The following is a 26744-nucleotide window of genomic DNA, read 5'->3' on the forward strand; positions in this document are numbered from 1 at the left end:
TCCAAACTCACCCTTCTGACCCCAACACACCCCTCTTCCCATCTTCACTGATCGTCAAGGACTCCAGCAGTTCAAGAAGCAATCCCACCACCATCTTTTCCACCTTCTTGTGGGAAGTAGGAAAGGACAATAGATACAGCTTTGCCAAGGTAGTGTTCTCACATCCTGAGATGCATAGAAACATAAAAACTAGGAGCAGGAGTAGGCCATTCGACCCTTCGAGCCTGTGCCACCATTCAATGTGATCATGGCTGATCATACAATTTCATTATCTCATTCCTGCTTTCTCTCCATACCTCTTGATCCCTTTAGCTGTAAGGGATAATAATAATATATCCAGTGAACTGGCCTGAACAGCTTCCTAAGGGAGAGAATTCCACAGGTTCCCAATTCTGAGGAAAGATATTCTTCCTCATTTCAGTTCTGAAGAGCTTGCTCCTTATTCTTCGACCGTGACCCCTTGTTCCCTAACATCGGGAACATTCTTCCCGCATCTAGCCTTATCCAGTCACATCAGGATTTTATACATTTCCTTGAGAGACCCCTTATTCTTCTAAATTCCAGCGAGTACAAGCCCAGTCGATCCAGTCTTTCCTTATATGTCATACCTGCCATCCCGGGAATGTGTCTGGTGAACCTTCACTGGTCTCCCTCAATAGTAAGAATGTGCTTTCTCCGGCCAACAGACCAAAACTGCACACAAGACCCTGTATAACTGCAGCAATATGTCCTTACTCAAATATGAAATAGAAGCATTGATTCCGTCTGATCAGACTGTTGAGATTGATTACCTAACAGTGTCAAAAAATGCAAAGGAAATGTTCGATTAATTACACGGATGATTTTTTTTTGTGCTGACAATAATGAAGGCTCTCCATTCCAAGGAATAGAAACCTTTCACCAATAGTTTGTGTCGAATGTTCCAATTGTTGGCACTCCTCTTTCCTCGGTTAACTGATCTTGGCAGTTGTAACAATCAAATGTATCTGCTGTTGTTTCCTATGCAATGACTCCGTTGCAAAACTGCATATCTATGGATGAATTCCTTTGTAACAATAGTTGGACATAATCCGAAAAGTTATAATTAGGATGCTCAATTACATTATATGTATCAGATATTGATAAATATACATTGATTTAGTGATTAATCTGTATATGAAATTTACCTGACACAAGATCTTTCAATGTAAAGCATCCAAGTATTTATATCATGTTACTTTTGCATATGTAACTGAGGATAACTTTTACAAGATTGATAGAATTTAAATCAAATCATTCTGTAAAAGCACTGGGATTTGGGGATGTCTTGAAATTAGCAACCGTTTTCCCAGTCTGCAGGAGCTCGGCAGTTACCAGGTGTCATAGTAGTCTCAGCTGATGTAACACAGCTTCTCAGCCGGGGAGGAGAAAGTGAGGACTACAGATGCTGGAGATCAGAGTCGAAGAGTGTGGAGCTGGAAAAGCACAGCCGGTCAGGCAGCATCGAGGAGCAGGACAGTCGACGTTTCGAGCGTAAGTTCCTGATGAAGAGCTTATGCTCGAAATGTCAACTCTCCAGCTCCTTGGCTGCTGCCTGACCAGCTGTGCTTTTCCAGCACCATACTTTTCATTCTCAGCCTGGGGGAGGTCAGTTAGTGAGGGTGTTGTTGAATCTCTCAGCCAATTCTTGCATTGACCTCATTCTCTTGCCACTATGTCTATTGCTCTTTCTACTGCTCCCTCAGTCCTTCAAGACATGTTAGCAGGCTTTACTGATCTTACTTATAGCCTTAATAATTTCTCATCCTCAGATGCTGTGTCTGCAGCCTCTCCTTCTCCTTTCACTTGGGCTGTTAGAATATCATATTGATTTCAGTGAAATTGATCCCTTCTCATGCAGTCTTTCCTTGCAAATATATCTGATCTTGCTGGTGGTGATGGGGAATACAAAAGGGCCGTCACAACTAGAATTGAAACCTTTCTGGACCCAGTGACCCAGATCACCATAGTAGATGGCATATTATTCTGGGGATTGTCCCAAGAAAGGTCATCCCCAGATAATGGCTGACCTCCACCAGGGTTGTCTAAAATGGTGAGATGTTATGTCTGGTGGCCAGGACTAGATGCAGACAGAGTCCCATTGATGGAGCTGTGCCAGAGTGCCAAGGGGAGCATAAATTACCACCAGTAACTTCCCCACATTTGTGGGAATGGCTGGGTAAACCCTGGACTCAGTTACATGTCGACTATGCTGGTCCTTCCATGGGCTCTACATTCTTAATCATTCTTAATCAAAATGGCTGGACGTGTGTCGAGTTCATTCGTCAAAATATGGGGATGATGACAGAAATGGGGATGTTAATCTGATCCAATCAGGGAGACTGGGCTGGCAGATATAAACAGGAGGGTCAGAGGTTCTGTTCACTCTGAGAGCTGGCTCTGAGGAGGCTGGACCAGTGTCAAGTACCACACCCATGTAAATAAAGGGTGACTTGATGACAGGATACTGGCTTATGTGGAATTATATCAGCGTTATTCCATTATATTCCATCTGCTAGACTCTTGCGTGCTCACTAATCCTGTCCAAATCCTCCTGAAATCCCTTTACAACTTCCTCCCAATACACATTCCTGCTTAGCTTTGTATCATCTGTACATTTCGAAACATTACATTTAGTCTCCAACTCCACATCATTGATATATAACTGAAGCCCACTACCTCACTAAGCACAGATGCCAAATGGTGAATGACCCTTTCATTCTTACTCTGTTTTCTGCAAATCCTTGATCACTGTCAGTGCATTACCTCTTAATCCATGTGCTTTAATTTTATGAAACGAGCTTCTGTGGGGGACATTATCTAAATCTTTCTGAAAACCCAAGTATAGTACTTGGATGAATTTTGTTAGTGACATCCAGAAAAGAACTCCAAAACTTTTGTCATTCTTTGTTTTTAATAACAAATCTATATCAAACCTCTTTGTTAGCATCTCTACATCCATTGGTGCTTTATAAATGGTATCTGCTCCTGTCATCATTTACTTCAAGAATTCCTGAATGATGATGAAGTCACAGTTGGGCTAATACCGTCTTTCCACAGAATCCCTACAGTATGAAAGCAGGCCACTTGATCCATCAAATCCACATCGACCCTCCGAAGAGCAGCTTACCCTCTCCCTACATCCCTTGGTTTGTCCATCTAGCCTGCACATGCCTGGACACTATGGGAAATTTAGCACAGCCAATCCACCCAACCTGAACATCAATGGACTGTGGGAGGAAAGCGTAGCACCCAGAACAAACCCACGCAGACACAGAGAGAACGTGCAAACTCCACATTCACAGTCATCCGAAGGTGGAATCAAACACAGATCCCTAGTGCTGTGAGGAAACAGTGCCAACCCCACTAAAGCTGTCAGTTAAATGTATGCTGCATTTTCTCATTAAACACATTGGGACAAGCTTTTGGAATGTGTCTCTCTCAGAGGCGTAATTTTGAGGGTCTCAGAAGCTCTCTAATGTAAATGTTCCAATAGTGGAGGAGGCATCATTGACTGAAAGTTTGAATGGTGTACCAGATAACGGATAATAAATCCATCAATAATTGAAATTACAGGGTTTTGCTAACAAGTTCAAACTATGATTATTTATGCATATTTAAAATGTGAGTACTATTTGGACATTATCTGTATTGTCCCCAACAATCCACCAATGTGACAGTACCACTTCCAATCAGTGCTTAAACTTTGGTAGTTTTACCTGTACAGAGTAAATTTTCACTACATGAAGAAGGCTGAAATTATTCACAAACGTTTCTGAAAGGATTTCACATGTGCTTATTTAAATGAGTGAGTTATTAAATGCAGTGATCAGCCACTAGATGGTGTCTGTACACAGGATAGGGTAGGTTCTCTTTTTTTGCTATAATCCCTTGGTTCACTGGCTCGAGACTTGCAGGTTCCAGCGGGAATTATATAATTTCTTGTTCTATCTGAAAGAGTTTGTCTTGTCCACATCTTGTTCAAGAGCTGCTGGTTATAAGTTAGCGTGCCTATAGGGACTATCATAAATTGAAAACTAGAAATTAAACTATCTGTGATAGATATTAGTTTAAAAATGGATTAAAACTAATGGTTGTAATAGCAGACAGAGGAAGAGATACTCTGTGAGCTAATGATTACCACAAATTGCGGGCTGATTTACACAGAGCCACTGTTAGCTTCACAAGAGTAGTGTCTTAATGGCCTCTGATTTAGATGAAGTTGCTGAATTTTCACAGTACCTGTCCATTAATTCCTCAAGAAAAGTTAGATCTAGATTTGACAGTGTAAGTACCTTTTAACAATGAGATATTTGATTAAAACTGCTAACCAATCTTGCTTGACCAAAAAGTTAATAATTATAAGTATGAGGTTCAGTCCAACGAGTGACTTGGAAACTTTTCGCTGCACCTGTGTGAGAACGTGACAGGAAAGTGAATCCAATTCAATTCAATTGTAAATTGTTTAAGAAAGACTTAAAGATGCTGATAGAAGTCATAGAGTCATACAGCAGGGAAATAGACCCTTCGGTCCAACCAGTCCATGCCGACCATAATCCCAAACTAAACTAGTTCCACCTGCCTGCACTTGGCCCATATCCTTCTAAATATTTCTTATTCACGTACTTATTCAAATGTCTTTAAACATTGTAACTGTACCTGCATCCACCACATCATCTGGAAGTTCTCCTTAACCCCCTTGGTTAGCTATGTTTAGTCTATTCCTCCCTTAGGATCTTTTCTCTTTATGGTTATGTGAACTTAGCCATGAATTAGTGTTAAAAAATGCAATAAAAATCCATCTCAGTACATTTCTGATAGTTTCCCAATTTAAATTTGAAGTATCTATTTTGTTAAAAGCTATTCTGCCTTTTTGAGCTTTCAAACTGCCTTTATTATCTGCACCAGACCCCAAATACAGAATAAGATCAGCTTTTGTCAATCTTGCTTCCCTTTCCTCATCAATTTCACCGACCACCTTCCATTATTTTAAATTAGTTTTAATATGATGTATGCTATAATTAAATAGGAGTGTTTTAATGGGATAAAAAGCTAATGATCTGACAGTCTTGTTTTCTTCTTTTTCCTTTCTGTCTGTTCTTGCTCCTTCTCCTCATTTCAACACTCTTTCCCTCCTTTTATTTCACTTCCTGTAGCTGACTTCATATTGCACTTCCCTCCTCTATTCTTGCACCTCATCAATTCTTCCATTTCTTAATTTATGTTTAAAATCTCATAGGTTTCAAGGAGTTTTACGATTGGTTCTGACAATTCAATACTGATGAGTTGTATTGTCTAGAGACCATTCCTTTAGCCCCTGGAGCACAGCCATTACAGCTCACTATTATAAAGGTAACTACCTTAATCCAATGTTCAGAAAGAATTGCTGCCTTTCCCCCTTGCAATAAGGTCATGCAGCACAATTTGGAGCTAAAGAGATCCAGTGGCCAAATTTCTACTGTCTTGTTCCATTGCTGAGGCTGGATCAACATTTCTTTGGACTTGCCAAAAATACCACACACCAAACATGGAGAGAAGACCATTATCATACTCACTTAAAATCATTAATTTCAATAGTCAAAATATCTAAATAATTCTTTGCAACACTGTCAACAAACTCTCCCATAACTGTCAATCAAAGTGTGTTGTAAGAGTTTCCTACGACCCTAATCTCTGACTCATTCATATGGCCAGCGACTTTAGGATTTCCGTACTGTCAATGACACTGAGAGCTCAGACTGCTGCAAACTGAGGGAAATTGTTCAGAGCCCCAGAACTAGTTGTGGCTTAGCTTCAATGAAGAATTCTGTTACTTTGCAAATTTGTAAATGTTTAAGAACTCTTTGAAACTAACAATGTTTTTGTTTCCTCATTAAAGGTCTTGGAATTGCAGAACTACTTCAGGCCATTCTATAACTCTTTTTTTGGATACCTATGGCAGCTGCCCAGTAAGTTTGGCTGTACAGTGTACCAGGAGCTTTAAATTATCATAAATTTCCTGGTCATATTGGCCTGTGTGTAGAGAATATATCTTTGATTTATACATTACCTGTATTAAGTCTCACTAAAGCCAGTTACAGAGCTACTGTCCACTGTCCTGGTATTGACTTTTCCCAATCATGCAGGTAGATAGGATAGTGAAGAAGGCGTTCGGTATGCTTTCCTTTATTGGTCAGAGTATTGTGTACAGGAGTTGGGAGGTCATGTTGCGGCTGTACAGGACATTGGTTAGGCTGCTGTTGGAATATTGCATGCAATTCTGGTCTCCTTCCTGTTGGAAAGATGTTGTGAAACTTGAAAGGGTTCAGAAAAGATTTACAAGGATGTTACCAGGGTTGGAGGATCTGAGCTACAGGGAGAGGCTGAACGGGCTGGGGCTGTTTTCCTTGGAGCATCAGAGGCTGAGGGGTGACCTTATAGAGGTTTACAAAATCATGAGGGGCATGGACAGGATAAATAGGCAAAGTCTTTTCCCTGGCGTGGGGGAGTCCAGAACTCGAGGGCATAGTTTTGGGAGGGAGGGGAAAGATGGATTGAAGATTGGCTGTCTGACAGAAGGCAGAGAGTTGGGATAAAAGGTTCTTTTTCGGAATGGCAGCCGGTGACAGGCAGTGTCCCACAGGGTTCAGTGTTGGGGCCACAGCTGTTCACATTATATATTAATGATCTGGATGAAGGGACTGGGGGCATTCTAGCGAAGTTTGCAGATGATACGAAGATAGGTGGACAGGCAGGTCGAACTGAGGAAGTGGGGAGGCTGCAGAAGGATCTAGACAGTTTGGGAGAGTGGTCCAGGAAATGGCTGATGGAATTCAACGTGAACAAATGCGAGGTCTTGCACTTTGGCAAAAAGAATAAAAGCACAGATTACTTTCTAAACGGTGAGAAAATTCGTAAAGCCAAAGTACAAAGGGATCTGGGAGTGCTAGTCGAGGATTATCTAAAAGTCAACATGCAGGTTGAGTCCGTGATTAAGAAAGCGAATGCAATGTTGTCACTTATCTCAAGAGGGTTGGAATATAAAAACACCATTGTGCTACTGAGACTTTATAAAGCTCTGGTTAGGCCCCATTTGGAGTACTGTGTCCAGTTTTGGTCCCCACACCTCAGGAAGGACATACTGGCACTGGAACGTGTCCAGCGGAGATTCACACGTATGATCCCTGGAATGGTAGGTCTAACATATGAGGAACGGCTGAGGATCTTGGGATTGTATTCATTGGAGTTTAGAAGATTAAGGGGAGACTTAATAGAGACGTACAAGATAATACATGGCTTGGAAAGGGTGGATGCTAGGAAATTGTTTCCGTTAGGTGAGGAGACTAGGACCCGTGGACACAGCCTTAGAATTAGAGGGGGTAAATTCAGAACAGAAATGCGGAGACATTTCTTCAGCGAGAGAGTAGTGGGCCTGTGGAATTCATTGCCGCAGAGTGCAGTGGAGGCCGGGATGCTAAATGTCTTCAAGGCAGAGATTGATAGATTCTTGTTGTCTCGGGGAATTAAGGGCTACGGGGAGAATGCGGGTAAGTGGAGTTGAAGTGTCCAGCAGCCATGATTGAATGGTGGAGTGGACTCGATGGGCCAAATGGCCTTACTTCCACTCCTATGTCTTATGGTCTTATGGTCTTATAAAAGAAACCTAAGGGGCAACTTTTCCACGCAGGGCGTGGTACGTATATGGAATAAGCTGCCAGAGGAAGTGGTGGAGGCTGGTACAATTGCAACTTTTAAAAGGCAGTTGGATATGAATAGGAAGGGTTTGGTGGGATATGGGCCGGGTGCTGGCAGGTGGGACTAGATTGGGTTGGGATATCTGGTCGGCATGGACAGGTTGGACTGAAGGGTGTTGTACAGCCCTATGACACTATGTACCTCACAAGATTCCAATTTCTAGGATAGCTAATGGAATTAAGTAATTTCTACCTCCTCTCCATGAAAGATGGGAACCAGCTAGAATAGCAATTGTGTGGACCAGTAAGTTGAAGCTAAAAGTTATTGTATTATGTAGAGAGGATATGAGGAAAGACTGGGCCAACTGGGCATGTACTCGTTGCAGTTTAGAAGAATGAGGAGCGACCTCATAGATATATATATATATAAAATCCTGATGTGACTGGACAGGCTAGATGCAGGAAGAATGTTTCCGATGTTGGGGAAGTCCAGAACTAGGGGTCACAGTCTAAGAATGAGGGGTAAGCCATTGAAGACTGTGATGAGGAAGAATTCCTTCACTCAGGATTGTGAACCTCTTCTTCAGGACCAGTTCATTTCTGATGAAGGGCTTATGCCCAAAACGTTGATTCTCCTGCTCCTTGGATGCTGTGCTTTTCCAGCACCACACTCTCGACTTTGATCTCCAGCATCTGCAGTCCTCACTTTTGCCTATATTCAAGAGGGAGCTTGACGTAGCCCTTGTGGCAAAAGGAATTAAGGGATAAACAGAGAAAGTGGGAATGGGATACTGAGAACGCATGATCATATTGAATGATGGTGCAGGTCTGAAGGGCTGAATGGCCTACTCCTGCCCTATGTTCTTTGTTTCTACGTATGGGATCCCACAGATGAATGTGAGGGAGTTACTGAGGATAAGTGGATAATATTGGGGGGGAGCAGGTGTATCATCAAGACCAGTAGGACAGTGAGGCCAGACTAATGTAACCAGGTATAGGGTCAGTAAGTTAAAGGCAGAGTGTTGAGAGAAGATAAAAGAAAATTAGCACTGTTAAGGTAGACAAGAGGTTAACGTGGGTGGTAAGCAATTGGAAGTGACACAGCACTTTTCAGTAATGATGACCATCAGATTGAGATTTTTGATGGAGAAGGCCAGGGCAAAATTACAGAGAAAATGATGAGATCAGAGCCAGAGATTGGAAGGTCGAGGATTGTTGGAGACAAAGGGATTTACTTCTTCTGAAAGATGGGTGTGGGGATTGGTTTGGGATTGAGGAGGGTGGTGGGGGTCAGGTTGAGGGGTTGGGGTTGGGGAATTGAGTTGGTGTTTGCCTCAATCCCACAGATCCACCGCGGTAGGTGGTGGTATCATAGTCTTACCACTGACCCAGCAACCCAGACCCTCGGGCTAATCTCCTGGGGACACGGGTTTAAAACCGACAGTGGCGTTTAAACTCGAAAAAGTTTTGAACGAAAAGCTAGTCTAATGGGGCCAGCTGATCAGTGTCAATTGTGTACACCCTGACCTCCCCCCGCTCCCCCCCACGCCATTCACTGATGTCCTTCTGAGAAGGAAATCTGCCATTCTAACCTGGTCTGACACATCTGTGACTCCAGACCCTTGGCAGAGTGGTTGAATGTTCTTGGGAATGGCCGAACAAGACTCAATCAGTGTCAATCCTGGATGGTCAACAAATACTTCTCATGGCAGTCACTTTGCATTGAATGAATTAAAGAAAGGGCCTTTGCTAACAGTTTGAATGTTGGTTATAATTATGGGAAGCCAATGTGAAGGGTTGGGGCATTTGCCTCGAGGGAATAAATGATGCACCAAGTCAGTAAATCCATCCAGTGGGATTGAGATCTCTGTTGTGAAAGTGAGCCCGGGGGATTTGGAGCTTCCTGGCACTGTGTTCACCGACTCACACCGATGTTGTTTTACAAACAAAAAATAATTCTTACTCAGCAGCAGCTCAGGATTTCAGCAGACGGTTTAGCAGCATGACAGCACCGATCTGGAATAGAGCTTCTTTTCCTACTCTGGGGGATATCAAGGATTGAATAACCTCCATGGGGGTGAGGAACAGAAGTCAGACTTTTCCCAAGTCAGGAAATCGACTCCAGTAAGAAGCTGATGAAATTGAAGATTTTCATGTGACTGAACCAATCATTAGCCTCGCGACAGATCACTGTCTCTGGATCACGGTGACAGGTCAGTGACTCTGGTGCACGGTGACAGGTCAGTGACTCTGGTACACGGTGACAGGTCACTGCCTCTGGCACACGGTGACAGGTCACTGCCTCTGGCACATGGTGACAGGTCACTGCCTCTGGTACATGGTGACAGGTCAGTGTCTGTGGTGCATGGTTACAGGTCAGTGTCTGTGATGCACGGTTAAAGGGCAGTGTCTCTGGTACACAGTGACAGGTCAGTGTCTCTTGTACACGGTGACAGGTAAGTGTCTGTGGTGCAGGGTGACAGGTTCACTGTCTCTGGTACACAGTGACAGGTCAGTGTCCCTGGTACAGGATGACAGATTAGTGTCTCTAGTGGACAGTGACAGTTCACTGTCTCTGATGCAGGGTGACTGGGCAGTGTCTCTGATGCATGGTGACAGGTCACTGTCTCTGGTACATAGTGACAGTGCAGTGTCCCTGGTGTATGGTGACAGGTCCCTGTCTCTGGTACACGGCAATAGGTCAGTGTCTCTGGTGCATGGTGACAGGTCAGTGTCTCTGGTACACGATGACAGGGCAGTGCCTCTGGTGCATGGTGACAGACCAGTGTTTCTGGTGCGAGGTGACAGGTCACTATCTCTGGTGCAAGGTGACAGGTCAGTGTCTCTATTGCACGGTGACAGGGCAGTGTCTCTGGTACACGGTGACAGGTCACTGTCTCTGATGCAAAGTGACAGGGCAGTGTTTCTGATGCAAGGTGACAGGTCAGTGTCTCTGGAACACGATGACAGATCAATGTCTCTGGTGCAGGGTGACAGGACAGTGTCTCTGGTGCAAGGTGACAGGGCAGTGTCCTTAGTGCACGGTGACAGGTCCCTGTCTCTGGTACATGGTGACAGGTCAGTGTCTCTGGTACACGGTGACAGGTCAGTGTCTCTGGTGCATGGTGACAGGTCAGTGTGTCTGGTGTATGGTGACAGGTCAGTGTCTCTGGTGCATGGTGACAGGGCAGTGTCTCAGGTACATGGTGACAGGTCAGTGTCTCTAGTGAACGGTGACAGGGCAGTGTCTCAGGTACACGGTGACAGGTCAGTATCTCTGGTACACAGTGACAGGTCAGTGTCTCTGGTGCATGGTGACAGGTCAGTGTGTCTGGTGTACGGTGACAGGTCAGTGTCTCTGGTGCATGTTGACAGGGCAGTGTCTCTGGTGCACAGTGACAGGGCAGTGTCTCTGGTACACAGTGACAGGTCAGTGTCTCTTGTAAACGGTGACAGGTCAGTGTCTGTGGTGCAGGGTGACAGATCATTGTCTCTGGTACACAGTGACAGGGCAGTGTCTCTGGTCCTAGGGGACAGGCCAGTGACTCTGGTGCAGGGTGACAGGTCACTGTCTCTGGTACATGGTGACAGGTCAGTGTCTCTGGTACACAGTGACAGGTCAGTGCCTCAGGTACACGGTGACAGGTCAGTGTCTGTGGTGCATAGTGAAGGTCAGTGTCCCTAGTGCACGGTGACAGGTCAGTGCCTCTGGTACACAGTGACAGGTCAGTGTCTCTTGTACATGGTGACATGTCAGTGTCTCTGGTACACAGTGATAGGTCAGTGTCTGTGGTGCAGGGTGACAGGTCAGTGTCCCTGGTGTACGGTGACAGGGCACTGTCTCTGGTGCATGGTGACAGGTTAGTGTCTCTGGTACATGGTGACAGGGCAGTGCCTCTGGTGCACGGTGACAGGTCAGTGTCTCTGGTACACGGTGACAGGTCAGTATCTCTGGTACATGGTGACAGGTCACTGTCTCTGGTGCAAGGTGACAGGTCAGTGTCTCTGGTACACGGTGAAAGGTCCCTGTCTCTGGTGCATGGTGACAGACCAGTGTCTGTGGTGCAGGGTGACAGGTCAGTGTCCCTGGTACACGATGACAGATCAGTGTCTCTGGTGTATGATGACAGGTCAGTGCCTCTAGTGCATGGTGACAGGGCAGTGTCCCTGGTACACAGTGACAGGTCAGTGTCTCTGGTACACGGTGACAGGTCAGTGTCTCTGGTACACAGTGACAGGTCAGTGTCTCTGATACATGGTGTTGTTCAGTGTCTCTAGTGCACGGTGACAGGTCAGTGTCTCTGGTGCACGGTGACAGGTCAGTATCTCAGGTACATGGTAACAGGTCAGTGTCGGTGGTGCAGGGTGACACGTCTGTGTGTCTGGTACACGGTGACAGGTCAGTATCTCTGGTACACGATGATAGGGCAGTGTCTCTGGTACACAGTGACAGGTCAGTGTCTCTTGTAAACGGTGACAGGTCAGTGTCTGTGGTGCAGAGTGACAGGTCAGTGTCTCTGGTACACAGTGACAGGGCAGTGTCTCTGGTCCAAGGGGACAGGTCAGTGACTCTGGTGCAGGGTGACAGGTCAGTGTCTCTGGTACATGGTGACAGGTCAGCGTCTCTGGTACACAGTGACAGGTCAGTGCCTCAGGTACACGGTGACAGGTCAGTGTCTGTGGTGCATAGTGAAGGTCAGTGTCCCTGGTGCACGGTGACAGGTCAGTGCCTCTGGTACACAGTGACAGGTCAGTGTCTGTGGTGCATGGTTACAGGTCAGTGCCTCTGGTACACAGTGACAGGTCAGTGCCTCTGGTGCATGGTGACAGGTCAGTGTCTCCTGTGCACATTGACAGGGCAGTGTCTCTGGTCCAAGGGGACAGGTCAGTGAGTCTGGTGCAGGGTGTCAGGGCAGTGTCTCTGGTACATGGTGACAGGTCAGTGTCTCTGGTGCATGGTGACAGGGCAGTGTCTCTGGTGCATGGTGACAGGTCAGTGTCTCCTGTGCACAGTGACAGGTCACTATCTCTGCTGCAAGGTGACAGGGCAGTGTCTGGTGCATGGTGACAGGTCAGTGTCCCTGTTAAAGGATGACAGATTAGTGTCACTAGTGGACGGTGACATGTCACTGTCTCTGGTACACGGTGACAGTTCACTGTCTCTGGTGCATGGTGACAGACCAGTGTCTCCTGTGCACAGTGACAGGTCACTATCTCTGGTGCAAGGTGACAGGTCAGTGCCTCTGGTACACGATGACAGATCAGTGTCTCTATTGCACGGTGACAGGGCAGTGTCTCTGGTACACGGTGATAGGTCAGTCTCTGATGCATGGTGACAGGGCAGTGTTTCTGATGCAAGGTGACAGGTCAGTGTCTGTGGTGCAAGGGCTTTTGCCTGAAACGTCGATTTCGAAGCTACTTGGATGCTGCCTGAACTGCTGTGCTCTTCCAGCACCACTAATCCAGAATTTGGTTTCCAGCATCTGCAGTCATTGTTTTTGCCCCGTCCCTGGTACACGATGACAGATCAGTGTCTCTGATGCAGGGTGACTGGACAGTGTCTCTGGTGCATGGTGACAGGGCAGTGTCCCTGGTACACAGTGACAGGTCAGTGTCTCTGGTACACGGTGACAGGTCAGTGTCTCTGGTACACAGTGACAGGTCAGTGTCTCTGATACATGGTGATATTCAGTGTCTCTGGTACACGGTGACAGGTCAGTGTCTCTGGTACACGGTGACAGGTCAGTGTCTCTGGTACATGGTGATATTCAGTGTCTCTAGTGCACGGTGACAGGTCAGTGTCTCTGGTACACGGTGACAGGTCAGTGTCTCTGGTACACAGTGACAGGTCAGTGTCTCTGATACATGGTGATATTCAGTGTCTCTAGTGCACGGTGACAGGTCAGTGTCTCTGGTGCATGGTGACAGGTCAGTGTGTCTGGTGCAGGGTGACAGGTCAGTGTCTCTGGTGCACGGTGACAGGTCAGTGTCTGTGGTGCAGGGTGACAGGTCAGTATCTCTGGTACACGATGACAGGTCAGTGTCTCTGGTACACGATGACAGGGCAGTGTCTCTGGTATACAGTGACAGGTCAGTGTCTCTTGTAAACGGTGACAGGTCAGTGTCTGTGGTGCAGGGTGACAGGTCAGTGTCTCTGGTACACAGTGACAGGGCAGTGTCTCTGGTCCAAGGGGACAGGTCAGTGACTCTGGTGCAGGGTGACAGGTCAGTGTCTCTGGTACATGGTGACAGGTCTGTGTCTCTGGTACACAGTGACAGGTCAGTGTCTCAAGTACACGGTGAGAGGTCAGTGTCTCTGGTACACGGTGACAGGTCAGTGTCTGTGGTGCATAGTGAAGGTCAGTGTCCCTGGTGCACGGTGACAGGTCAGTGCCTCTAGTACACAGTGACAGGTCAATGTCTATTGTGCATGGTTACAGGTCAGTGCCTCTGGTGCATGGTGACAGGTCAGTGTCTCTGGTACATGGTGACAGGTCAGTGTCTCTGGTACACGGTGACAGGTCAATGTCTCTGGTACACGGTGACAGGTCAGTGTCTCTGGTACATGGTGACAGGTCAGTGCCTCTGGTACACAGTGACAGGTCAGTGTCTCTGATACATGGTGATGTTCAGTGTCTCTAGTGCACGGTGACAGGTCAGTGTCTCTGGTGCACGGTGACAGATCCCTGTCTATCGTACATGGTGACAGGGCAGTGTCTCGGGTGCACTGTGACAGGTCAGTGTCCCTGTTAAAGGATGACAGATTAGTGTCACTAGTGGACGGTGACATGTCAGTGTCTCTGGTGCACGGTGACAGGTCAGTGTCTCTGGTACACGATGACAGGTCAGTGTCTCTGGTACATGGTGACAGGTCACTGTCTCTGGTGCAAGGTGACAGGTCAGTGTCTCTGGTACACGTTGACAGGTCACTATCTCTGGTGCAAAGTGACAGGTCAGTGCCTCTGGTACACGATGACAGATCAGTGTCTCTATTGCACGGTGACAGGGCAGTGTCTCTGGTACACGGTGATAGGTCAGTCTCTGATGCATGGTGACAGGGCAGTGTTTCTGATGCAAGGTGACAGGTCAGTGTCTGTGGTGCAAGGGCTTTTGCCCGAAACGTCGATTTCGAAGCTACTTGGATGCTGCCTGAACTGCTGTGCTCTTCCAGCACCACTAATCCAGAATTTGGTTTCCAGCATCTGCAGTCATTGTTTTTACCCCGTCCCTGGTACACGATGACAGATCAGTGTCTCTGATGCAGGGTGACTGGACAGTGTCTCTGGTACACGGTGACAGGTCAGTGTGTCTGGTGTACGGTGACAGGTCAGTGCCTCTTGTGCACGGTGAGAGGTCAGTACCCCTGGTGTACGGTGAGAGGTCAGTGTCTCTGGTGCACGTTGAGAGGTCAGTATCTCTGGTGCACAGAGACAGGTCAGTGTCTCTGGTACATGGTGACAGGTCACTGTCTCTGGTGCATGGTGAGAGGTCAGTGTCTCTAGTACATAGTGAGTGGTCAGTGTCTCTGCTGCATGGTGAAGGTCAGTGTCTCTGGTGTACGGTGACAGGTCAGTGTCTCTGGTTCATGGTGAAGTTCAGTGTCTCTGTTATACGCTGACAGGTCCCTGTCTCTGGTGCATGGTAATAGGTCCCTGTCTCTCATGCACAGTGACAGGTTCACTATCTCTGGTACACAGTGACAGTTCAATGTCTCTGGTGCACGGTGAGAGGTCAGTGCCTCTGGTGCACGGTGACAGTTCAATGTCTCTAGTGCATGGTGAGAGGTCACAGTCTCTAGTATACGGTGACAGGTCTCTGTCTCTGGTGCACAGTCACAGGTCAGTGTCTCTGGTGCACGGTGAGAGGTCACAGTCTCTAGTATATGGTGACTGGTCTCTGTCTCCCGTCCACGGTGACAAGTTAGTGTCTCTAGTGCATGGTGAAGTTCAGTGTTTCTGGTACACGGTGACAGGTCAGTGTCTCTGGTGCATGGTGAAGTTCAGTGTCTCTGGCGCACGGTGACAGGTCACTGTCTCTGGTACACGGTGACAGGTCAGGGTCTGTGTTGTACAGTGACAGGTCAGCGTTTCTGGTGCACGGTGACAAATGCCTGTCTGTGAAGTACAGCGACAGGTCAGTGTCTCGAGTGCAAGGTGACAGGGCAGTGTCTCTGGTACACGGTGACAGGTCAGTGTCTCTGGTGCATGGTGAGAGGTCAGTCGCTCAGGTACACGGTGACAAGTCAGTGTCTCTGGTGCATTTTGACAGGTCAGTGTCTCTGGTGCACGGTGACAGATGCCTGTCTGTGCTGTACAACGACAGGTCAGTGTCTCTAGTGCACGGTGACAGGTCAGTGCCTCTAGTGCACGGTGACAGGTCAGTTTCTCTGGTACACAGTGACAGGTCAATGTCCCTGGTGCATGGTGACCGGCCAGTGTCTCTGTTGCTAGATGACAGGTCACTGTCTCTGGTACATCGTGACAAGTCAGTGTCTCTTGTACACGGTGACAGGTCACTGTCTCTGGTACATCGTGACAGGTCAGTGTCTCTGGTGCATGGTGACAGGCCTGTGTCTCTTGTACACAGTGACAGGTCACTGTCTCATGTGTATGGTGGCATGTCACTATCTCTGGTACGTGGTGACAGGTCAGTGTCTCTGGTACACGGTGAAACGTCCCTATCTCATGTGCATAGTGACACGTCCCTGTCTCTTGTGCATGGTGATAGGTCAGTGTCTATGGTGTACGGTGACAGGTCAGTGTCTCTGGTACATGGTGACAGGTCAGTGTCTCTGGTGCATGGTGACAGGTCAGTGTATCTGGTGCACGGTGACAGGTCAGTGTCTCTGGTACACAGAGACAGGTCAGTATCTCTGGTGCACGGTGAGAGGTCAGTGTCTCTGGTGCACGGTGAGAGGTCAGTATCTCTGGTGCACAGTGACAGGTCAGTGTCTCTGGTACATGGTGACAGGTCACTGTCTCTGGTGCATGGTGAGAGGTCAGTGTCTCTAGTACATGGTGAGTGGTCAGTGTCTCTGCTGCATGGTGAAGGTCAGTGTCTCTGGTGTATGGTGACAGGTCAGTGTCTCTGGTTCATGGTGAAGTTCAGTGTCTCTGTTATACGCTGACAGGTCCCTGTCTCTGGTGCATGGTAATAGGTCCCTGTCTCTCATGCACAGTGACAGGTTCACTATCTCTGGTACACAGTGACAGTTCAATGTCTCTGGTGCACGGTGAGAGGTCAGTGCCTCTGGTGCACGGTGACAGTTCAATGTCTCTAGTGCACGGTGAGAGGTCACAGTCTCTAGTATACGGTGACAGGTCTCTGTCTCCGGTGCACAGTCACAGGTCAGTGTCTCTGGTGCACGGTGAGAGGTCACAGTCTCTAGTATATGGTGACTGGTCTCTGTCTCCCGTCCACGGTGACAAGTCAGTGTCTCTAGTGCATGGTGAAGTTCAGTGTTTCTGGTATACGGTAACAGGTCAGTGTCTCTGGTGCATGGTGAAGTTCAGTGTCTTTGGCGCACGGTGACAGGTCACTGTTTCTGGTACACGGTGACAGGTCCCTGTCTCTGGTGCATGGTTATAGGTCACTGTCTCTGGTACACGGTGACAGGTCAGGGTCTGTGTTGTCCAGTGACAGGTCAGTGTTTCTGGTGCACGGTGACAAATGCCTGTCTGTGAAGTACAGCGACAGGGCAGTGTCTCTGGTGCACGGTGACAGGTCACTGTCTCTGGTGCATGGTGAGAGGTCAGTGGATCAGGTACACGGTGACAAGTCAGTGTCTCTGGTGCATTTTGACAGGTCAGTGTCTCCGGTGCATGGTGACAGATGCCTGTCTGTGTTGTACAACGACAGGTCAGTGTTTCTGGTGCACGGTGACAGGTCGGTGTCTCTAGTGCATGGTGACAAGTCAGTGTCTCTGGTGCATGGTGACAGGTCAGTGTCTCTAGTGCATGGTGACAGGTCACTGTCTCTGGTGCACGGTTACAGGTTAGTGTCTCTGATACATGGTGATATGGCACTGTCTCTGGTGCATGGTAACAGAGCTGTGTCTCTGGTACATGGTGACATGTCAGTGTCTATGGTGTATGGTGACAGGTCACTGACCCTGGTACACCGGGACCGGTCAGTGTATCTGGTACATGGGGACAGGTCAGTGTCTCTGGTACATGGTGACAGATCAGTGTCTATGGTGTACAGTGACAGGTCAGTGTCTCTGGTGCACGGGGACAGGTCAGTGTCTGTGGTGCATGGTGACAGGTCAGTGTCTCTGGTGCATGGTGACAAATCAGTGTCTCTGGTACACAGTGACAGGTCACTCTCTGGTACACGGGGACAGGTCAATGTATCTGGTGAATGGTGACAGTTCAGTGTCTCTGGTACATGGTGACAGGTCAGTGTCTCTAGTGCATGGTGAGAGGTCAGTATCTCTGGCGCACAGTGACAGGTCAGTGTCTCTGATATACAGTGAAAGGTCAGTGTCTCTGGTATACAGTGACAGGTCAGTGTCTATGGAGCACGGTGCGAGGTCAGTGTCTCTTGTACACAGTGTGTGGTCAGTGTCTCTGCTGCATGGTGAAGGTCAGTGTCTCTGGTGTATGGTGACAGGGCAGTGTCTCTGGTACACGCTGACAGGTCAGTGTCTCTGGTGCAAGGTGACAGGTCAGTGTCCCTGGTACAAGATGACAGGGCAGTGTCTCTGGTGCATGTGACAGACCAGTGTCTCTAGTGCATGGTGACAGGTCGTGTCTCTGGTACACAGTGACAGGTGAGTGCCTCTGGTGCACGGTGACAGTTCAATGTCTCTAGTGCACGGTGAGAGCTCACAGTCTCTAGTATACGGTGACAGGTCTCTGTCTCCGGTGCACGGTGACAAGTCAGTGTCTCTGGTTCATGATGAAGTTCAGTGTCTCTGGTATATGCTGACAGGACAGTGTCTCTGCTGCATGGTTACAGGGCAGTGTCTCTGGTAAATGGTGACAGGTCCCTGTCTCTGGTACATGGTGACTGGTCAGTGTCCCTGGTACACGATGACCGGTCACTGTCTCTGGTATACAGTGACAGGTCTCCATCTCTGCTGCACAGTGACAGGTTAGTGTCTCTGTTATACGGTGACAGGCCAGTATCTCTGATGGATGGGGATAGGTCAGTGTCTCTGGTGCATGTTGAAGCTCAGTGTCTCTGGTGCGTGGTGACAGGTCAGTGTCTCTGGTGCATGTTGAAGGTCAGTGTCTCTGGTGCATGGTAATAGGTCCCTGTCTCTCATGCACAGTGACGTGTCCCTGCCTATCATGCACGGTGACAGGTCACTGTCTCTGGTACATGGTGACAGATCTGTGTCTCTTGTACATGGTGACAGGTCAGTGTATCTGGTGCACGGTGACAGGGCAGTGTCTCTGGTGCATGTGACAGACCAGTGTCTCTACTGCATGATGACAGGTCGTGTCTCTGGTACACAGTGACAGGTGAGTGCCTCTGGTACACAGTGACAGTTCAATGTCTCTGGTGCACGGTGAGAGGTCAGTGCCTCTGGTGCACAGTGACAGTTCAATGTCTCTAGTGCACGGTGAGAGCTCACAGTCTCTAGTATACGGTGACAGGTCTCTGTCTCCCGTGCACGGTGACAAGTCAGTGTCTCTGGTTCATGGTGAAGTTCAGTGTCTCTGGTATATGCTGACAGGACAGTGTCTCTGCTGCATGGTTACAGGGCAGTGTCTCTGGTAAATGGTGACAGGTCCCTGTCTCTGGTGCATGGTGACAGACCAGTGTCTATGGTGCAAGGTGACAGGTCAGTGTCTCTGGTACATGGTGACTGGTCAGTGTCCCTGGTACACGATGACCGGTCACTGTCTCTGGTATACAGTGACAGGTCTCCATCTCTGCTGCACAGTGACAGGTCAGTGTCTCTGTTATACGGTGACAGGCCAGTATCTCTGATGGATGGGGATAGGTCAGTGTCTCTGGTGCATGTTGAAGGTCAGTGTCTCTGGTGCGTGGTAATTGGTCCCTGTCTCTCATGCACGGTGACGTGTCCCTGCCTATCATGCACGGTGACAGGTCACTGTCTCTGGTACATGGTGACAGGTCAGTGTCCCTGGTGCATGGTGACAGGTCACTGTCTCTGGTGCATGGTGACAGGTCAGTGTCCCTGATGCATGGTGACAGGTCACTGTCTCTGGTACATGGTGACAGGTCAGTGTCCCTGATGCATGGTGACAGGTCACTGTCTCTGGTGCATGGTGACAGGTCAGTGTCTCTGGTGCATGGTGACAGGGCAGTGTCTCAGGTACATGGTGACAGGTCAGTGTCTCTAGTGAACGGTGACAGGGCAGTGTCTCAGGTACACGGTGACAGGTCAGTATCTCTGGTACACAGTGACAGGTCAGTGTCTCTGGTGCATGGTGACAGGTCAGTGTGTCTGGTGTACGGTGACAGGTCAGTGTCTCTGGTGCATGTTGACAGGGCAGTGTCTCTGGTGCACAGTGACAGGGCAGTGTCTCTGGTACACAGTGACAGGTCAGTGTCTCTTGTAAACGGTGACAGGTCAGTGTCTGTGGTGCAGGGTGACAGATCATTGTCTCTGGTACACAGTGACAGGGCAGTGTCTCTGGTCCTAGGGGACAGGTCAGTGACTCTGGTGCAGGGTGACAGGTCACTGTCTCTGGTACATGGTGACAGGTCAGTGTCTCTGGTACACAGTGACAGGTCAGTGCCTCAGGTACACGGTGACAGGTCAGTGTCTGTGGTGCATAGTGAAGGTCAGTGTCCCTAGTGCACGGTGACAGGTCAGTGCCTCTGGTACACAGTGACAGGTCAGTGTCTCTTGTACATGGTGACATGTCAGTGTCTCTGGTACACAGTGATAGGTCAGTGTCTGTGGTGCAGGGTGACAGGTCAGTGTCCCTGGTGTACGGTGACAGGGCACTGTCTCTGGTGCATGGTGACAGGTTAGTGTCTCTGGTACATGGTGACAGGGCAGTGCCTCTGGTGCACGGTGACAGGTCAGTGTCTCTGGTACACGGTGACAGGTCAGTATCTCTGGTACATGGTGACAGGTCACTGTCTCTGGTGCAAGGTGACAGGTCAGTGTCTCTGGTACACGGTGAAAGGTCCCTGTCTCTGGTGCATGGTGACAGACCAGTGTCTGTGGTGCAGGGTGACAGGTCAGTGTCCCTGGTACACGATGACAGATCAGTGTCTCTGGTGTATGATGACAGGTCAGTGCCTCTAGTGCATGGTGACAGGGCAGTGTCCCTGGTACACAGTGACAGGTCAGTGTCTCTGGTACACGGTGACAGGTCAGTGTCTCTGGTACACAGTGACAGGTCAGTGTCTCTGATACATGGTGTTGTTCAGTGTCTCTAGTGCACGGTGACAGGTCAGTGTCTCTGGTGCACGGTGACAGGTCAGTATCTCAGGTACATGGTAACAGGTCAGTGTCGGTGGTGCAGGGTGACACGTCTGTGTGTCTGGTACACGGTGACAGGTCAGTATCTCTGGTACACGATGATAGGGCAGTGTCTCTGGTACACAGTGACAGGTCAGTGTCTCTTGTAAACGGTGACAGGTCAGTGTCTGTGGTGCAGAGTGACAGGTCAGTGTCTCTGGTACACAGTGACAGGGCAGTGTCTCTGGTCCAAGGGGACAGGTCAGTGACTCTGGTGCAGGGTGACAGGTCAGTGTCTCTGGTACATGGTGACAGGTCAGCGTCTCTGGTACACAGTGACAGGTCAGTGCCTCAGGTACACGGTGACAGGTCAGTGTCTGTGGTGCATAGTGAAGGTCAGTGTCCCTGGTGCACGGTGACAGGTCAGTGCCTCTGGTACACAGTGACAGGTCAGTGTCTGTGGTGCATGGTTACAGGTCAGTGCCTCTGGTACACAGTGACAGGTCAGTGCCTCTGGTGCATGGTGACAGGTCAGTGTCTCCTGTGCACATTGACAGGGCAGTGTCTCTGGTCCAAGGGGACAGGTCAGTGAGTCTGGTGCAGGGTGTCAGGGCAGTGTCTCTGGTACATGGTGACAGGTCAGTGTCTCTGGTGCATGGTGACAGGGCAGTGTCTCTGGTGCATGGTGACAGGTCAGTGTCTCCTGTGCACAGTGACAGGTCACTATCTCTGCTGCAAGGTGACAGGGCAGTGTCTGGTGCATGGTGACAGGTCAGTGTCCCTGTTAAAGGATGACAGATTAGTGTCACTAGTGGACGGTGACATGTCACTGTCTCTGGTACACGGTGACAGTTCACTGTCTCTGGTGCATGGTGACAGACCAGTGTCTCCTGTGCACAGTGACAGGTCACTATCTCTGGTGCAAGGTGACAGGTCAGTGCCTCTGGTACACGATGACAGATCAGTGTCTCTATTGCACGGTGACAGGGCAGTGTCTCTGGTACACGGTGATAGGTCAGTCTCTGATGCATGGTGACAGGGCAGTGTTTCTGATGCAAGGTGACAGGTCAGTGTCTGTGGTGCAAGGGCTTTTGCCTGAAACGTCGATTTCGAAGCTACTTGGATGCTGCCTGAACTGCTGTGCTCTTCCAGCACCACTAATCCAGAATTTGGTTTCCAGCATCTGCAGTCATTGTTTTTGCCCCGTCCCTGGTACACGATGACAGATCAGTGTCTCTGATGCAGGGTGACTGGACAGTGTCTCTGGTGCATGGTGACAGGGCAGTGTCCCTGGTACACAGTGACAGGTCAGTGTCTCTGGTACACGGTGACAGGTCAGTGTCTCTGGTACACAGTGACAGGTCAGTGTCTCTGATACATGGTGATATTCAGTGTCTCTGGTACACGGTGACAGGTCAGTGTCTCTGGTACACGGTGACAGGTCAGTGTCTCTGGTACATGGTGATATTCAGTGTCTCTAGTGCACGGTGACAGGTCAGTGTCTCTGGTACACGGTGACAGGTCAGTGTCTCTGGTACACAGTGACAGGTCAGTGTCTCTGATACATGGTGATATTCAGTGTCTCTAGTGCACGGTGACAGGTCAGTGTCTCTGGTGCATGGTGACAGGTCAGTGTGTCTGGTGCAGGGTGACAGGTCAGTGTCTCTGGTGCACGGTGACAGGTCAGTGTCTGTGGTGCAGGGTGACAGGTCAGTATCTCTGGTACACGATGACAGGTCAGTGTCTCTGGTACACGATGACAGGGCAGTGTCTCTGGTATACAGTGACAGGTCAGTGTCTCTTGTAAACGGTGACAGGTCAGTGTCTGTGGTGCAGGGTGACAGGTCAGTGTCTCTGGTACACAGTGACAGGGCAGTGTCTCTGGTCCAAGGGGACAGGTCAGTGACTCTGGTGCAGGGTGACAGGTCAGTGTCTCTGGTACATGGTGACAGGTCTGTGTCTCTGGTACACAGTGACAGGTCAGTGTCTCAAGTACACGGTGAGAGGTCAGTGTCTCTGGTACACGGTGACAGGTCAGTGTCTGTGGTGCATAGTGAAGGTCAGTGTCCCTGGTGCACGGTGACAGGTCAGTGCCTCTAGTACACAGTGACAGGTCAATGTCTATTGTGCATGGTTACAGGTCAGTGCCTCTGGTGCATGGTGACAGGTCAGTGTCTCTGGTACATGGTGACAGGTCAGTGTCTCTGGTACATGGTGACAGGTCAATGTCTCTGGTGCACGGTGACAGGTCAGTGTCTCTGGTACATGGTGACAGGTCAGTGCCTCTGGTACACAGTGACAGGTCAGTGTCTCTGATACATGGTGATGTTCAGTGTCTCTAGTGCACGGTGACAGGTCAGTGTCTCTGGTGCACGGTGACAGATCCCTGTCTATCGTACATGGTGACAGGGCAGTGTCTCGGGTGCACTGTGACAGGTCAGTGTCCCTGTTAAAGGATGACAGATTAGTGTCACTAGTGGACGGTGACATGTCAGTGTCTCTGGTGCACGGTGACAGGTCAGTGTCTCTGGTACACGATGACAGGTCAGTGTCTCTGGTGCAAAGTGACAGGTCAGTGCCTCTGGTACACGATGACAGATCAGTGTCTCTATTGCACGGTGACAGGGCAGTGTCTCTGGTCCAAGGGGACAGGTCAGTGACTCTGGTGCAGGGTGACAGGTCAGTGTCTCTGGTACATGGTGACAGGTCTGTGTCTCTGGTACACAGTGACAGGTCAGTGTCTCAAGTACACGGTGAGAGGTCAGTGTCTCTGGTACACGGTGACAGGTCAGTGTCTGTGGTGCATAGTGAAGGTCAGTGTCCCTGGTGCACGGTGACAGGTCAGTGCCTCTAGTACACAGTGACAGGTCAATGTCTATTGTGCATGGTTACAGGTCAGTGCCTCTGGTGCATGGTGACAGGTCAGTGTCTCTGGTACATGGTGACAGGTCAGTGTCTCTGGTACATGGTGACAGGTCAATGTCTCTGGTGCACGGTGACAGGTCAGTGTCTCTGGTACATGGTGACAGGTCAGTGCCTCTGGTACACAGTGACAGGTCAGTGTCTCTGATACATGGTGATGTTCAGTGTCTCTAGTGCACGGTGACAGGTCAGTGTCTCTGGTGCACGGTGACAGATCCCTGTCTATCGTACATGGTGACAGGGCAGTGTCTCGGGTGCACTGTGACAGGTCAGTGTCCCTGTTAAAGGATGACAGATTAGTGTCACTAGTGGACGGTGACATGTCACTGTCTCTGGTGCAAGGTGACAGGTCAGTGTCTCTGGTACACGTTGACAGGTCACTATCTCTGGTGCAAAGTGACAGGTCAGTGCCTCTGGTACACGATGACAGATCAGTGTCTCTATTGCACGGTGACAGGGCAGTGTCTCTGGTACACGGTGATAGGTCAGTCTCTGATGCATGGTGACAGGGCAGTGTTTCTGATGCAAGGTGACAGGTCAGTGTCTGTGGTGCAAGGGCTTTTGCCCGAAACGTCGATTTCGAAGCTACTTGGATGCTGCCTGAACTGCTGTGCTCTTCCAGCACCACTAATCCAGAATTTGGTTTCCAGCATCTGCAGTCATTGTTTTTACCCCGTCCCTGGTACACGATGACAGATCAGTGTCTCTGATGCAGGGTGACTGGACAGTGTCTCTGGTACACGGTGACAGGTCAGTGTGTCTGGTGTACGGTGACAGGTCAGTGCCTCTTGTGCACGGTGAGAGGTCAGTACCCCTGGTGTACGGTGAGAGGTCAGTGTCTCTGGTGCACGTTGAGAGGTCAGTATCTCTGGTGCACAGAGACAGGTCAGTGTCTCTGGTACATGGTGACAGGTCACTGTCTCTGGTGCATGGTGAGAGGTCAGTGTCTCTAGTACATAGTGAGTGGTCAGTGTCTCTGCTGCATGGTGAAGGTCAGTGTCTCTGGTGTACGGTGACAGGTCAGTGTCTCTGGTTCATGGTGAAGTTCAGTGTCTCTGTTATACGCTGACAGGTCCCTGTCTCTGGTGCATGGTAATAGGTCCCTGTCTCTCATGCACAGTGACAGGTTCACTATCTCTGGTACACAGTGACAGTTCAATGTCTCTGGTGCACGGTGAGAGGTCAGTGCCTCTGGTGCACGGTGACAGTTCAATGTCTCTAGTGCATGGTGAGAGGTCACAGTCTCTAGTATACGGTGACAGGTCTCTGTCTCTGGTGCACAGTCACAGGTCAGTGTCTCTGGTGCACGGTGAGAGGTCACAGTCTCTAGTATATGGTGACTGGTCTCTGTCTCCCGTCCACGGTGACAAGTTAGTGTCTCTAGTGCATGGTGAAGTTCAGTGTTTCTGGTACACGGTGACAGGTCAGTGTCTCTGGTGCATGGTGAAGTTCAGTGTCTCTGGCGCACGGTGACAGGTCACTGTCTCTGGTACACGGTGACAGGTCAGGGTCTGTGTTGTACAGTGACAGGTCAGCGTTTCTGGTGCACGGTGACAAATGCCTGTCTGTGAAGTACAGCGACAGGTCAGTGTCTCGAGTGCAAGGTGACAGGGCAGTGTCTCTGGTACACGGTGACAGGTCAGTGTCTCTGGTGCATGGTGAGAGGTCAGTCGCTCAGGTACACGGTGACAAGTCAGTGTCTCTGGTGCATTTTGACAGGTCAGTGTCTCTGGTGCACGGTGACAGATGCCTGTCTGTGCTGTACAACGACAGGTCAGTGTCTCTAGTGCACGGTGACAGGTCAGTGCCTCTAGTGCACGGTGACAGGTCAGTTTCTCTGGTACACAGTGACAGGTCAATGTCCCTGGTGCATGGTGACCGGCCAGTGTCTCTGTTGCTAGATGACAGGTCACTGTCTCTGGTACATCGTGACAAGTCAGTGTCTCTTGTACACGGTGACAGGTCACTGTCTCTGGTACATCGTGACAGGTCAGTGTCTCTGGTGCATGGTGACAGGCCTGTGTCTCTTGTACACAGTGACAGGTCACTGTCTCATGTGTATGGTGGCATGTCACTATCTCTGGTACGTGGTGACAGGTCAGTGTCTCTGGTACACGGTGAAACGTCCCTATCTCATGTGCATAGTGACACGTCCCTGTCTCTTGTGCATGGTGATAGGTCAGTGTCTATGGTGTACGGTGACAGGTCAGTGTCTCTGGTACATGGTGACAGGTCAGTGTCTCTGGTGCATGGTGACAGGTCAGTGTATCTGGTGCACGGTGACAGGTCAGTGTCTCTGGTACACAGAGACAGGTCAGTATCTCTGGTGCACGGTGAGAGGTCAGTGTCTCTGGTGCACGGTGAGAGGTCAGTATCTCTGGTGCACAGTGACAGGTCAGTGTCTCTGGTACATGGTGACAGGTCACTGTCTCTGGTGCATGGTGAGAGGTCAGTGTCTCTAGTACATGGTGAGTGGTCAGTGTCTCTGCTGCATGGTGAAGGTCAGTGTCTCTGGTGTATGGTGACAGGTCAGTGTCTCTGGTTCATGGTGAAGTTCAGTGTCTCTGTTATACGCTGACAGGTCCCTGTCTCTGGTGCATGGTAATAGGTCCCTGTCTCTCATGCACAGTGACAGGTTCACTATCTCTGGTACACAGTGACAGTTCAATGTCTCTGGTGCACGGTGAGAGGTCAGTGCCTCTGGTGCACGGTGACAGTTCAATGTCTCTAGTGCACGGTGA

At 49.3% G+C, this 26744-nt stretch overlaps 1 protein-coding gene across 1 annotated transcript in view; it reads left to right on the forward strand.

The window, feature by feature from the left end:
- fuom (fucose mutarotase) overlaps positions 1 to 26744 on the forward strand; it is a 138306-nt gene that overhangs the window by 3156 nt on the left and 108406 nt on the right. The window contains 2 exon segments of the mRNA XM_072582885.1: positions 5897 to 5938; positions 5941 to 5966. Of these exon segments, the coding sequence (XP_072438986.1) occupies positions 5897 to 5938; positions 5941 to 5966 (68 nt within the window).

The sequence above is a fragment of the Chiloscyllium punctatum genome, chromosome 13, assembly GCF_047496795.1.
Source record: "Chiloscyllium punctatum isolate Juve2018m chromosome 13, sChiPun1.3, whole genome shotgun sequence".
NCBI lineage: Eukaryota > Metazoa > Chordata > Chondrichthyes > Orectolobiformes > Hemiscylliidae > Chiloscyllium > Chiloscyllium punctatum.